The 15083-nt window shown below is 44.3% G+C and overlaps 1 protein-coding gene across 2 annotated transcripts in view; it reads left to right on the top strand.

Moving 5' to 3' along the window:
- Nucleotides 1-15083, top strand: part of LBR (lamin B receptor) — a 489903-nt gene that overhangs the window by 411786 nt on the left and 63034 nt on the right. For both annotated transcript variants that reach the window (XM_069236198.1, XM_069236197.1), the window contains one exon: nt 160-328. In XM_069236198.1, the coding sequence (XP_069092299.1) occupies nt 160-328 (169 nt within the window). The remainder of the gene's footprint in view (nt 1-159; nt 329-15083) is intronic.

Below are 15083 nucleotides of genomic sequence, written 5' to 3'. Positions count from 1 at the left end.
AGAACTACAGGTACCTAACAAGTAACAAGCTCCTTCTGTTTTGCATCTATAGACAACGAATGAAAGTAGTATTAAAAATGATAAATATACACATTATCTAATTGCTTCATATAGAGTATTTACTAATACTTTCCTTCTAATCTTCTTTCACTGTTTTAGGAAGCAATTTTGACTACCATGGATATTGTTCATGATGGATTTGGTTTCATGCTGGCATTTGGTGACTTGGTATGGGTTCCGTTTGTATACAGTTTACAAGCTTTCTATCTGGTCAACCATCCCAATGAGATTTCCTGGCCTGTAGCTACTGCAGTTGTTGTTTTGAACAGTAAGTCACTATAAATTAAAACCCATGTGATGTTTTGTTGTGAAACAGAATAGTAAGGGCCCACCCAGGGGAAAAAGCAAATTATGTAATAGAGGCAGACTTAACATTGTATACTTCTGTTATTGTAGCATTCATTCCACTGTTCATCAGTACCCTAGGCATACAAAATATCCATCCGAAATTAAATGCATACATGTATTCTTTTCCTTCCCACGCTTATATCTTGAAGCTATTGGAACACTGTTCCTAATCACCAAAGCAGATGCTCATTTTTCCCACAGTAAAAACTGGCGCACATCGTCATTTGATGTCTCTGAAATGTGGCGAAGAGTAAGGGTTTTTGTTGCGTTTTTCTTTTGTTTGCAAACAAAGCAATCCTGCTGTGGGTACATTTTCTACAGCATGTCTTCTTCTTTGTGGTGGGATCTTCATTGAGTGTCACAAGCCCAATTTTTCAGCTGATACCTACGATCTGGAAACTGACACATGAGCTACACAGTTGTTTTATGACATCAGCGAACATTTCCATTGGGGCGGGGCGATATGAGGAGAATGTATCCTGTGGACGATAATTTATTCCTAATGGCTTCAGTGTCAAAGGAGTTAAGGGCTCCTATTCCAGTTGCTTCGGCTTTTAGGGACCCTAAATCTCTACCAATTATCAATTTTGGCAAGGATCACATCTCTTTTACCCATTCAGTGTATAGCGGGTCGAAAACTGGAACATTCCCTTTGATTACATTGATCTGTAATATTACTTGATTAATAATACTTGTTTGCATCCTTTCCTATATGTAACTACTGAGTTATTGCCTAAGTTGCTAGCCATGTACTTATACGTTAAAACCACCAAAAAGGGTGAAAATTTCATTTCAGTGTCTACATGTCATGTTTATGATAGATTTCAGCATCTGCATCCTCCCACCTTTTTTTGCGGGTTCAAATCCTGCCAAGCATTACTTTTGGCTGTTGAGGTGAAAAAAGACAAATCATTTTGAAAAAGAACGAAAAAACCCAGTACACGCACACCAGCCCTGGCGCTGAAGTGCATTTCATATATGATGGAGACTTCTAGCCACAGGTTCGTACCTTTGAATTTCCCCAGGCATGTTACTGGATCCGAAAGATTTTTCATGAGCAGTAACCCTGCGCACCAGTAGGTGACACCGGTTGGCTCCGCGTGTCGGTGCCAAATGCGCTGGAAGAGACATCTGCATCACATATATAGACACCACCTGGCACATTGACGTCAGTTCTTTCTTTCTGTGCCAGTTACCGCTGATCCGGGGAGAGCCATCCTCTATCACTTTTTCATAGACTTTTTTCTACGTTTTGTCAACCCATGTTTTTGAGGTTTTTTTTCCCCCTAGTGTGTCAAGGGAATGTCTACAAGGAAGACAGGTTTTAAACCGTTTAGTGCCTGTCACTGGTGCCATGTGGGTTACGAACCCACATCTCCTGTGTCTGTGATGTCTGGAGAGCAACCACAGATCCAAGTTGTGGCCTGACTTCAGGCTATGGTGCCAAAGGGAGCAGTCCTGAAAGCTGCTGGCATCCCGTCAGGCACCTGTGCAGAGATCTTGGACAAGAGGACGGTCACAAGACCCCCCCCCCAGGAGCCCCAAGTCCTCTTCGCCCCATTCAAAGTCATCAGGACACTGTAATAAGAGGGACAAATAGCACAAAAGTCGAAGCTTGCTTCGACTTCTCCTCATCCAATTCCAAGGCCAACTCCACGTCTCAAAGCTTTTCCGGGAGCCGGAGTGACCCCGTTCCACTCAAGGAGTGTTACAAGGCCATGTCCCTCATCTTTGGGTTGGCCAACCCCTCCAGAACGCCTTTATGCCCGCTGGGTCAGAGGGGGCCCCATCTGGTTCCACATCGGCGGCTTTGGCCTCTGCTCCAGTGGGCCTTTATGGATCCGATCATGGATTCGGACCGGCGCCGGCCATGCCACTTCAACCTTTCCCGACACTAGTCCTAACGCCCATGCTACAGACACCCACCAGCGGCACCAGCTCCATTTGAATACGCAAATTAAAATGCTTTTTCACCATGCAATTTCTCATAGGGATTTTGAACACAACTACAGCCAGAACCACTGAATGGAGTTACACCAAAGTTGGAAGAGAAACTAGATCTTGGTCCAGAAAGCGCCCTTTTTGTTAATTGGTGTCAATCCTTTCAGTAGTTTTGGAGAAATATAAAGGTAAGAAAATATATGTTCGATGGCATATGTTGCTGCAGATACACATGTTTCGCACAGTCCGCTGCCTGGTGTTGGGCTCGGAGTATTACAAGTTGTTTTTCTTCGAAGAAGTCTTTTTTGGTCACGGGACCGAAGGACTCCTCCCTCTTCGGCTCCATTGCGCATGGGCGTCGACTCCATCTTAGATTGTTTTTTTCCGCTGTCGGGTTCGGACGTATTCCTTTTCGCTCCGTGTTTCGGTTCGGAAAGTTAGTCAGAATCTCAGAAGAAAGCGTCGGTATTGTTCCGTTCGGTATCGGGATAGTTAGGTACATCGACACCGATCATCGGAAGACTTTGGGGTAGCTTCGATCCCCCATCGGGGCCTGGTCGGCCCGACCGCGTGCGACATCGAAGCCGATGGAACAGACCCCGTTTCGTTTCTGCCCAAAATGTCACAGTAAGTATCCTTATACAGATCAGCACTTGGTCTGTAACTTGTGCTTGTCCCCCGAGCACAAGGAGGATACCTGTGAGGCCTGTCGAGCCTTCCGGTCCAGAAAAACACTCCGGGACCGAAGAGGCAGGCGTCTACAAATGGCGTCCACGCCGACAAAACAACGTTTCGACGACGAAGAGGAAACATTCTCGGTTCCGGAATCAGAATCCGGAGACTCCGACGTCGAACAACAGCAACAAACAGTGAGTAAGACGTCGAAAATTAAAACCATCGAGAAGACAAAAGCCCAGGGGACGCCACTGCCAACAGGCCATGGCTCGACCCATAAAACCGGCGAGCCGTCGAAGGCGCCGAAAAAGGGCACGCCCATAGCGAAGACACCCGACTCCGGTCGAGGGACCGCCATGGAGCAACCTCGGAGCCGAGATAGCGGCTCCGATAGGCAAAAACAAGATGCCGGCACCGAAAAACATCGGCACCGAGACACACTGCCGAAAGCCACAAAAATTCTGTCGGTGCCGAAGCCGAAAAAAGATTCTCTCTCGGCGCCGAAAAGTTCCACACCTCCATCCTACACAGAGGAACAAGGAATAAGTGGCCAGATGCACAGATTTGGACAAGAGCTCCAAAGTGTAGAATCAGACTACACACAAAAGAGACTGTACATCCAGCAAGACACAGGGAAGATATCAACCCTTCCCCCAATAATGAGAAAAAGAAGGATCGGACTTCTCAAGGATGACGCACAACCACAAGCCAAAGTGGTTAAAAAAGTCACGCCTCCGCCCTCTCCACCACAACAGGCATCGCCGGCACAAACACCGCCACAAATGCACTCACCAGCGCAAACTACCATAAGTCAAGATAATCAGGATCAAGACGCTTGGGACCTATATGACACCCCAGTGCCGGACAATGATCCCGATTCATACCCCACAAAGCCGTCACCGCCAGAGGACAGTACCTCATACTCGCAACTGGTGGCTAGGGCAGCAGAATTCCACAATGTCCAACTGCATTCCGATCCTATAGAGGATGATTTTTTATTTAACACCCTCTCGGCTACACATAGCCAATATCAATGTCTCCCAATGCTACCAGGGATGTTACGGCACGCAAATTTTTTTTTGAAGAGCCCGTAAAATCAAAAGCCATCACCCCAAGGGTGGATAAAAAATACAAACCACCACCCACAGACCCAGTGTTTATTACTTCGCAGTTACCACCTGACTCCGTAGTAGTAGGGGCAGCTCGCAAAAGAGCAAATTCCCATACATCTGGCGACGCCCCACCTCCGGACAAAGAAAGCAGAAAATTTGATGCGGCAGGAAAAAGAGTAGCATCACAGGCAGCCAACCAGTGGCGCATCGCAAATTCTCAAGCGCTGCTGGCCCGATATGACCGCGCACACTGGGATAAGATGCAACTTCTCATAGACCATCTTCCCCAGGAATACCAAAAAAGGGCGCAACAAATAGTTGAAGAGGGACAAACGATCTCAAACAATCAAATCCGCTCTTCAATGGACGCAGCCGATACTGCAACGAGAACAGTCAACACTGCTGTCACCATAAGGAGACACGCTTGGCTCCGCACTTCAGGCTTCAAACCTGAAATCCAGCAGGCTGTCCTTAATATGCCCTTCAACGAGAAACAACTTTTTGGCCCTGAAGTGGACACAGCCATTGAAAAACTTAAAAAGGACACAGACACGGCCAAAGCCATGGGCGCACTCTACTCCCCGCAGAGCAGAGGCTCTTTTAGAAAAACTCCATTTAGAGGGGGGTTTCGTGGCCAACCCACAGACACCACCAGCCAACAAACAAGAACCACACCATATCAGGGTTCATTCCAAAGGGGAGGTTTCAGGGGATATAGAGGGGGTCAATTCCCAAGGAGTAGGGGAAGATTCCAGACTCCAAAAACACCTCCACCTAAACAGTGACTTTCAAGTCACACAACCCCTTCACTCAACACCAGTGGGGGGAAGACTAAGCCAATTCTACCAATCTTGGCAGCAGATTACAACAGACAATTGGGTATTAGCAATAATCCAACCTGGCTATTGCATAGAATTCCACAAATTCCCACCAAACATCCCTCCAAAAACACGCAAAATGTCACCACAACATTTAGAACTTTTAGGACTAGAAGTTCAAGCACTACTGCAAAAGGATGCAATAGAGTTAGTACCAGTACAACAAAAAAACACAGGAGTTTACTCCCTGTACTTTCTAATTCCAAAAAAAGACAAAACATTAAGACCAATATTAGATCTCAGGACACTAAATACCTACATCATATCGGACCACTTTCACATGGTCACACTACAAGACATCATTCCACTGCTCAAACAGCAAGATTACATGACCACATTAGACCTAAAAGATGCGTACTTTCATATACCGATACACCCTTCTCACAGAAAGTACCTAAGGTTCGTATTCAAAGGAATACATTACCAATTCAAGGTGTTGCCATTCGGAATAACAACTGCACCAAGAGTATTCACAAAATGTCTAGCAGTAGTAGCAGCACATATCAGGAGACAACAGATACATGTGTTTCCTTACCTAGACGATTGGCTAATCAAGACCAACACAGTAAAAAAGTGCACAAACGACACCACATATGTCATACAAACCCTTCACAAACTGGGTTTCTCCATCAACTATACAAAGTCACACCTCGAACCGTGTCAGACACAACAATATCTAGGGGCAACCATCAACACATCAAAAGGAATTGCCACTCCAAGTCCACAAAGAGTGCAAGCATTCCACAAGGTAATAAGTGCTATGTTTCCAAACCAAAAGATACAAGCAAAATTTGTGCTAAAACTTCTAGGCATGATGTCATCATGCATAGCCATTGTCCCAAACTCAAGACTACACATGCGACCCTTACAACAGTGCCTAGCATCACAATGGTCACAGGCACAGGGTCAACTTCAAGATCTGGTGTTGGTAGACCGCCAAACATACCTCTCGCTTCTATGGTGGAACAGCAACAATTTAAACAAAGGGCGGACATTTCAGGACCCAGTGCCTCAATACGTTATAACAACAGATGCTTCCATGACAGGGTGGGGAGCACACCTCAATCACCACAGCATTCAAGGACAATGGGATGTACACCAAACAAAATTTCATATCAATTACCTAGAACTGTTAGCAGTATTTCTAGCGTTAAAAGCCTTTCAACCCATAATAACACACAAATACATTCTTGTCAAAACAGACAACATGACAACAATGTATTATTTAAACAAACAAGGAGGAACACACTCAACACAATTGTGTCTCCTAACACAAAAAATATGGCAGTGGGCGATTCACAACAACATTCGCCTAATAGCACAATTTATTCCAGGGATCCAAAACCAACTAGCAGACAACCTTTCGCGATACCACCAACAAGTCCACGAATGGGAAATTCACCCCCAAGTTCTGAACAAGTACTTTCAAATTTGGGGAACACCCCAGATAGATTTGTTCGCAACAAAAGAAAACGCAAAATGCCAAAACTTCGCATCCAGGTACCCACACCGCGAATCACAAGGCAATGCTCTATGGATGAGTTGGTCAGGGATATTTGCATACGCTTTTCCCCCTCTCCCTCTCCTTCCATATCTAGTAAACAAGTTGAGTCAAAACCAACTCAAACTCATACTGATAGCACCCACATGGGCAAGACAACCTTGGTATACAACTCTACTAGACCTTTCACTAGTACCGCATGTCAAACTACCCAACAGACCAGATCTGTTAACACAACACAAACAACAGATCAGGCATCCAAACCCAGCATCATTGAATCTGGCAATTTGGCTCCTGAAATCCTAGAATTCGGACACTTAGACCTCACACAAGAATGTATGGAGGTCATAAAACAAGCTAGAAAAGCTTCCACTAGACACTGCTATGCATCTAAGTGGAAAAGATTTGTTTGCTACTGCCATACCAATCAAATCCAACCATTGCATGCCTCTACAAAGGACATAGTGGGATACTTACTACATTTGCAAAAAGCGAATCTCGCTTTTTCATCTATAAAAATACACCTTGCAGCAATAGCTGCTTACCTACAAACTACTCATTCATCGTCTCTATTTAGAATACCAGTTATTAAAGCATTCATGGAAGGGCTAAAAAGAATTATACCACCAAGAACACCACCAGTTCCTTCATGGAACCTTAACATCGTCTTAACAAGACTCATGGGTCCACCTTTCGAACCCATGCATTCCTGTGAAATGCAATATCTAACCTGGAAAGTCGCATTTCTCATTGCAATCACATCCCTCAGAAGAGTAAGTGAAATACAGGCATTTACCATACAAGAACCATTTATTCAAATACACAAAAATAAAATAGTTCTAAGAACAAATCCAAAATTTCTACCAAAAGTAATCTCACCATTCCATTTAAATCAAACAGTAGAATTGCCAGTGTTCTTCCCACAACCAGATTCCGTGGCTGAAAGGGCACTACATACATTAGACATCAAAAGAGCACTAATGTACTACATTGACAGAACAAAGCTAATCAGGAAAACAAAACAACTGTTCATAGCTTTTCAAAAACCACACATAGGAAATCCAATCTCTAAACAAGGCATTGCTAGATGGATAGTCAGATGTATTCAAACATGCTATCTTAAAGCCAAGAGAGAATTGCCTATTACACCAAAGGCACACTCAACCAGAAAGAAAGGTGCTACAATGGCCTTTCTAGGAAACATTCCTATGAGCGAAATATGTAAGGCTGCAACCTGGTCTACGCCTCATACATTTACTAAACACTACTGTGTAGACGTACTAAATGCACAACAAGCTACAGTGGGCCAAGCTGTACTAAGAACATTATTCCAAACTACTTCAACTCCTACAGGCTAAACCACCGCTTTTAGGGGAGGTAACTGCTTTATAGTCTATGCGAAACATGTGTATCTGCAGCAACATATGCCATCGAACTGAAAATGTCACTTACCCAGTGTACATCTGTTCGTGGCATTAGTCGCTGCAGATTCACATGTGCCCTCCCGCCTCCCCGGGAAGCCTGTAGCCGTTTAGAAGTAGATCTTAAATCTTAAACATTTGTACATTTGTAAATAATTATTATAAACTTTTTATGTACATACGTATTCACTCCATTGCATGGGCACTATTTATAGCAAACAACTCCATCCTCACCCTCTGCGGGGAAAACAATCTAAGATGGAGTCGACGCCCATGCGCAATGGAGCCGAAGAGGGAGGAGTCCTTCGGTCCCGTGACCAAAAAAGACTTCTTCGAAGAAAAACAACTTGTAATACTCCGAGCCCAACACCAGGCAGCGGACTGTGCGAAACATGTGAATCTGCAGCGACTAATGCCACGAACAGATGTACACTGGGTAAGTGACATTTTCAATATATATCTAGGGATGGGGGTCCCTGTGCTGATATCTGTTTGGCTATACTACAAGCAAAATATCCAGAAGGGATAAATATATACCCAACTATCGACGTGAAAAACTCAGTTGTTCACTGAAAACTAATTTCTTTTATTGCTGATTAAACCAATTAAGCTGTAGTGCCCACAAATTACCTGTGCACCCCAAAAGGATCTTATATACAAGTAATAAAAACACTAATTATATATACACATATTACACATAACAAAAATCATTAACCAACAGTTCCATTAGAGCACTGTGCTATATTGGATATAATCTGCGTAGCCATCCAATGGCCAGCAGTCAGAAAAGAAGGAGATGACAGTTGTCCAAGGAGCGTATTCCGCCTCAGTGAGATAGAACAGTCACCGAGAAAAAGTCCGATACAATCCTCAAATTCTTAGATCTCATAGTTCGTAAATTCCGACAGTCACTCCTCGAAAGATACAGTCGACGCGTTTCGGCCTTAACAAATCCGGCCTCCTCAGGACAATAGAAACAGTGCCTGTATATACAACATACAAAAATTACCAAAACCACTATGATTCATGACAACAACCAGGCGAGGAAATACCACACCTGTTCACCATAAAACCACCTCTTGGTGCACAAGAACATAGTAATAGCAAGTGAATGATGACCAAATTAATGAAAGTACTTCCCAACACAAGGCACTTAGCTTGTAGAAATGTGGTTGAAAACAAATCACGTGCAGTCCCAGAGATGTGAACACAGACAACCAATTGAAAAAATTATATCTTGTAACAAATGTATAGAGCTACACATGAGATATATGAGAACAGGACAACATGTAAAAGAACATATATAAAAACATATATTTAAAAGATGTAAATATGAGAAACGTAGCCAGAGGGACTGACCTGAATGGCAATGGAAAAGTGATAGGGCAGTAAATATCACAGACCAACTAACAATCTAAAAGGACCGAGGAAACAAAGTTAAAAAGATCAAAACACCGGTTATTTAAACTGAAATTCACAAACTCAAGCGCTACATCAGGCGAGTACAAAGAGTAGCGCATACCTTTATTAGGCGTGTGTGGCCGGCCGAGTAGTTCCAAAGGTCACAGCTTTTAGGCAAAGCGCGCTCGCAAAATGCGCGTTTAAATGAAGGAACCGAGCCACGGCGAGGCTCTCTGGCTGCGCGAGTGAATATTAAACAGCAAGGAGGTGACTAAAAAATAGCTCACTTCATCATTATTGTATGGGTGCCATCTTGGAACATACAAATAATGTAACAAACGAACTAAAACACAACAAACCCACCCAACACATGGACATTTCATTACAAATAAAACTGTCACAAAATTAATTAATAACAAATATTAAACAATGAAAAAGCTAACGAAAATATACAATGTCAATTAAAAATACATAAAACAACCATGACAAGGAATATAGGGAAAGAGTGTCATAAATGGCAACAAACAAAACTACAAACTAATACAAGTATGTTTACCATGGGAACCAACTAATATCCACCTGTCTATAGTGTAGATAAATGCACTATCTACAAAAGTTATCATAAATACAAAATACTACCAAACAATTGCCTCTATTAATGACAATGCCTGTACATACTACAACAAATATGCTTTTTAAGCTCATAATTACTACATATAAAGTAACAAAAAAACAACACTAAACACACCAATTACTACAACAAAAGAAACATAAACTCATCTCTAGGACTTGGCACACCCACATATACTGCTAAGAAGTACTGGCAAAGCAGGCTGGTACTAGCCCAGTCGCAATTATATTAGGGCCCACATTTCAGACAAATCATTTAGGCCCCTCCTAGCCGTCTCAAATCTCTCAATCAGACGGGCTTCCATTCTGTCCAGAACGGAAGCATTCGGGCTCCCTATCTTTATTTTGTTGACTACATACAAAATCGACCATCTGATGTCTTCTGGGCGATGGTCCTGTTCGATGTAGTGGTCAACCAATATCTGATTGGCTGCCAGTACTTTAACCAGGAAGTGTTGGCAGCCATTTTGGGACTTGGACTCAGGGGAGTCCCAAAAAAAAGAAAACTTAAAAATAAAAGAAAGAGGGCAGGGTAGTAATACCCTGACCCCCTAGGCCTGGTGCTGGAGTCTCCTAGGGACCTGCCGGGGTCAAAAATGTTTTTTTTTTTTTTTTTTTAAACTTTTTCCACAAAATTTAGGTGGATCTGCGAATCCGCTGCAAAATTGGGGGGAAAAACAAGCGTGGTCTCCTGCACTTGTTAGCAGTTTCGTACCCGGGTGCGCCAGGTCCCGGGGCCATGCCAAGTGTAAATAGAGGGAGGCCGCGCAAACCCCCAACTGGCTCATTAGAGCCCCAGGGATCAACACCTCCCCAGAGCTTAATTGAAAAATTGGCGGACGACCGCGCCCAGCCCCTTCCTGGAGCAAAGCTGTGTGTTTTGAAAAGGATGGGTCCGCCACCCCCAAGGGCCGGCTCCCTATCTCCTGAGGTGCCCACACTCTGGAGATAGCAGTTTGCCCTCACTTGGAGGGAGCTTTAATAGCTCCCGCCAAGTGAGAGCAAACAGTAACTCCTAGAGGGTGGGAGCAGGAAAACTACTCCTGCTCACATGGAGTGGAGTTTTCATGTGTTTTCAGGAGAACAGATGAAAGAATTCCTCCCGCACACAGAGAGCACCATTTCATACTTGATGAACAGCTTACCAAAAGGCTCTTCCTGTGTTTTCAGGAAAACAGTTGAAAGAACAGCGAGCACCATTTCATGCTTGATGGACAGCCTACCAAAAGGCCCCACGAGTGTTTGTGATGCTGAGGAATATATGCACATCTCCACCATACAAAGAAGCATTTACTTCATATAATTAAGAGGAAGTATCCTTGTATGGTGGAGATTCAACTCTTTGTAGTCTCGCTGTCATATTCTATAAAAGGATTCATGTTGGCACAGATTTCATTATGAAGGCGCTCAAGGCACAATCATATTGTCAAAATTACACCACACATCGTCACTGGAGACATTACCTGGTGGTCCTTTATGCAGCGGTAGCATAGAATGTGCACTGTACATTTACCCAAGGAAGTAGCACGTACTAATTAGGCAGTAGAAAGTGCTCTACTTGGGTAGACATTTTGGGCCAAACTGGACTTTTTGTTTTTTTAAATTAAGTAAGCAGGTGAAGATCCAATCTGGCACCAATGCTTATTTCACAGGAATGAAACCTCAGTGAGAAGCACTTTCAAATGTAAACATGGCAGGTGCCCCAGTTAAAGCTTGGTTTCTGCAAAGGACAAATCCTCCCAATCTAATGAATTTTCCAAGGCAAAGCAAGGGTGTTCTGTCTGTAATTCGACATTGAATTCCTGCAGCCAACTGCCCGCCACGAACGGCTGAAGGTCACGCTAGGTTAGATGCCTACAAGGGGGGGTGAGGTGGGGGAGGGTTATTGGATCATCCGCAGGGCCTGGCCACATGTCAGACACTGTGGCCAGCATAAGGTAATTTAATATTGCTCTGGAATATTATACAATGCTGTGGAACTGAGTGGAGTCTTGTCGGGCCATTATGCGCTCCTGTTGCTCGATTTCCAAAAGGCTTTCAACACAGTTAGCTGGGATTATGCAATATGGGTTTGGTCCACGCTTCATTGGCAGCATGTGGCTATGTCTACATGCTGTGTACCAACGTAAGGGTGTGCGCAAGGCTTGAAGGGACTGTCTCCCCCTGGTTTAGTGTCAGGCAGGGAGCTCGTCACGGCTGCCCTTTGTCCCCTATTTTGTTTGCAATGACAATTAAACCCTGGCGGCATGGGTTAGGGTTGATGCCTTATGTTGGGGTTCCAGTGGGCAGAGGGACTGAGCAATAGGATATCCCTATATGTAGATGATGTTGATGTTTTTAGGTAACCCAGAGGAAACGAGTGCTAAGACAATAATATACCCAATAAGATCATGCCCCAGTAATGCTCCCTGAGCACCAGATTTTAAAATACAATTGAATGGCATTAAATATCTGGGCAGATATGTCATGCTGGACCAGACTGTCACACATGAACGCAACTTATACTCCAGTGTGCAGGGGCTGGGGAGGGACATAAAACATTGGTCTACCCTTCTAATGTCGCTGATTGGCCGATCACCCATTTTTAAAATGGCAGCCTTGCCAAAACTCCTATATCAACTCCCAAATTTCCCCTTCCATGGGAATCAACTCTTCTTCCCAAAGCTAAATGTCCTGCTGAGATCCTTATTGTGGGGGGGTGGGGGAGGTAGTGTTCCTGGGGAAGTGCTGTCGACCAGTTTTTAGTGGAGGATTGCTAACCCTGGACATGCTTCTTTACTCTCGCGCAGCCCACCTATTAGTCCTCAATGACTGGTGGTTTGGGGGCTTCAACAACCTGGCTTATGCTTCAGATGGTTGGGTCAAGGGACGGGCCTGCTTGCCTCACCTTCTGTACGGCGGGGCAATCCCGGAGCGAGTGCCCTCTGCCACTCGGACCGTGTTGAGAGTGTGGTTGGAAGCGCTTAAACAGTGGGGTGGGCGTCTGCACTCAGATTGGAAACTCCTGTATGAAAGAGTACCTGGCTTCCACAGGTGGCTGCCCTGGGTGGCTTTTCAGCCTGGGATAATATCAGCATCTCAACTTTAGGAGATGTCTTGCAAGAGGGTGTAATTAAATCCTTCAAAGATTTGCAAGCTGAATTTTACCTCCACCATTCGCAGTTCTTTAGATACCTCTATCTACGGCATGCACTGCAATTATACTTACCCCAAGGGGAAGCCATCCTTAAGTATTCTCCCCCGGAGACTAAGTTGCTTTTAGCTAATATCAAGTAGCACAAACTATCAGACATGTACAGGATGCTCGTCAGGAACATGCCAGACACTATGAAGGGAGTGCGAAGACTTGGGAATTTGATTTTGGCCCCATGGTAGATGAAGACTGGAAGGAGGCTCTGGCAGCCCCTCGGGAAACAGAATTTGCAGCCCAGTTTTGCTTAATACAATTCAAATTGTTGCATAAAATGTATCTCACAAGAACACATATGCACAGGATGGGGTTGATCAGGTCGAGTTGTTGCTTGCGTTGCGACCACTTTCTGGCAATGTCCGCCCTTGAGCAATATTGGGAACATATCCTAAACATTATGGGGGAGGTACTAGAATGACCGGCCCCTAGAGACACCAGACTGATACTCTTACATATTATGGAGAGTATAGAAGAGACTAGGTACCAAAGAGCACTACTATGGTTGGGGCTTGTAATAGCGAAAAGAGACATTGGACAAGACTGGAGAGTCTGCCCCACACCTCTAAATGGGCCCACTGCATGGACCATTGTATGGCCTTATAGAGACCAATATACCTGGCACGCAGGTGTCCTAAAAACACTTTAAGATCTGGCAGGGATGGACTGACTACTGAGGAATTACCCTTGAACCATGCCCTGCCCCACCATGGACGATACACAAACTGCCTGGGATGCAGGGGAGGGGACAGGAGGAAGGACAGGGATGCCAGACTCATGGAATGGGGGAAGACCAGGGAAGCACAGCTTCACTTCCATACTGTTTTATTACCTTTGAGTTCTGGGCCAATAATAACCTGCTTAGATTTAGAAAGCAGCTAAAGACCCATTTATTTACATAATGAGCACATCATTGCATTTCTTATGATTCCTGTCAGTGCTGGAAAGCCATTGTGTCTACAAGAATAGTACAATGATGATGTTACCATGTCACCGTAAAAAAGACCTGACCTAACTGTCACATGTGGGGCGTGATGGGATACGATGGGGAGGGGTTGTTCTTGTGAGGTCATGAAGGCAATGTGCCCATTTTCTATGTTATACTTTAAATGAAGCCTGTTGGCTAATGATGCCTCTCATTTCCTTGCATTTTCCTTTTCAAATAAAGGTTGTGGTTGTATTTTAGTCTCTTTTTCTGCTTTCACTGAAATGTTTTACTATTTGTTGGAGGTTTTTCATATGAAAACTCAATGTGCTTTCGATATTTTTAGCTTTTTACTGTAGGCTTAGTATGTATATATATATATATATATATATATATATATGTATATGTTCGATGGCATGTGTAGCTGCAGATACACATGCTGTGCACTGTTCCTGCCATCTAGTGCTAAGAAGTTTTTTCGAGTCACAGGACCGAGTGACTCCTCCCTTTCGGCTCCATTGCGCATGGGCGTCGATTCCATCTTAGATTGTTTTCTTTCCGTCATCGGGTTCGGACGTGTTCCTCTTCGCTCCGTATTTAGAATCGGGAAAGTTAGCTAAGTATCGAAAATTCGATGGTATTGTTCTTGTTCGGTACCGGTTTAGTGTTAGTGTATCAGCACCGACATCAAGACCGATTCGGCGGCCTTTGCGGGCTTCCACTCTTCATCGAGGCCTGGTCGGCCTGACCACACCCGTCGTCCAAGACTAATGGACCGGACCCCCGTCCGTTTCTGTCTTAAGTGTCACGCAAAGTATCCTTATACAGACCAGCACCGGGTCTGTAACCTGTGTTTGTCGCCCGAACACAGAGAGGATACTTGTGAAGCTTGCCGAGCGTTTCGATCGAAAAAAACCTTGAGAGATCAACGCGCAAGAAGACTACAAATGGTGTCGAAGCCGAAAGAACAGCTCGACGTCGAGGAGGAAGAAAGAATCTCCATC

This window comes from Pleurodeles waltl, chromosome 5, assembly GCF_031143425.1.
Source record: "Pleurodeles waltl isolate 20211129_DDA chromosome 5, aPleWal1.hap1.20221129, whole genome shotgun sequence".
Classification (NCBI taxonomy): Eukaryota; Metazoa; Chordata; class Amphibia; order Caudata; family Salamandridae; genus Pleurodeles; species Pleurodeles waltl.
This window is presented reverse-complemented; position numbering and strand designations above follow the sequence as displayed.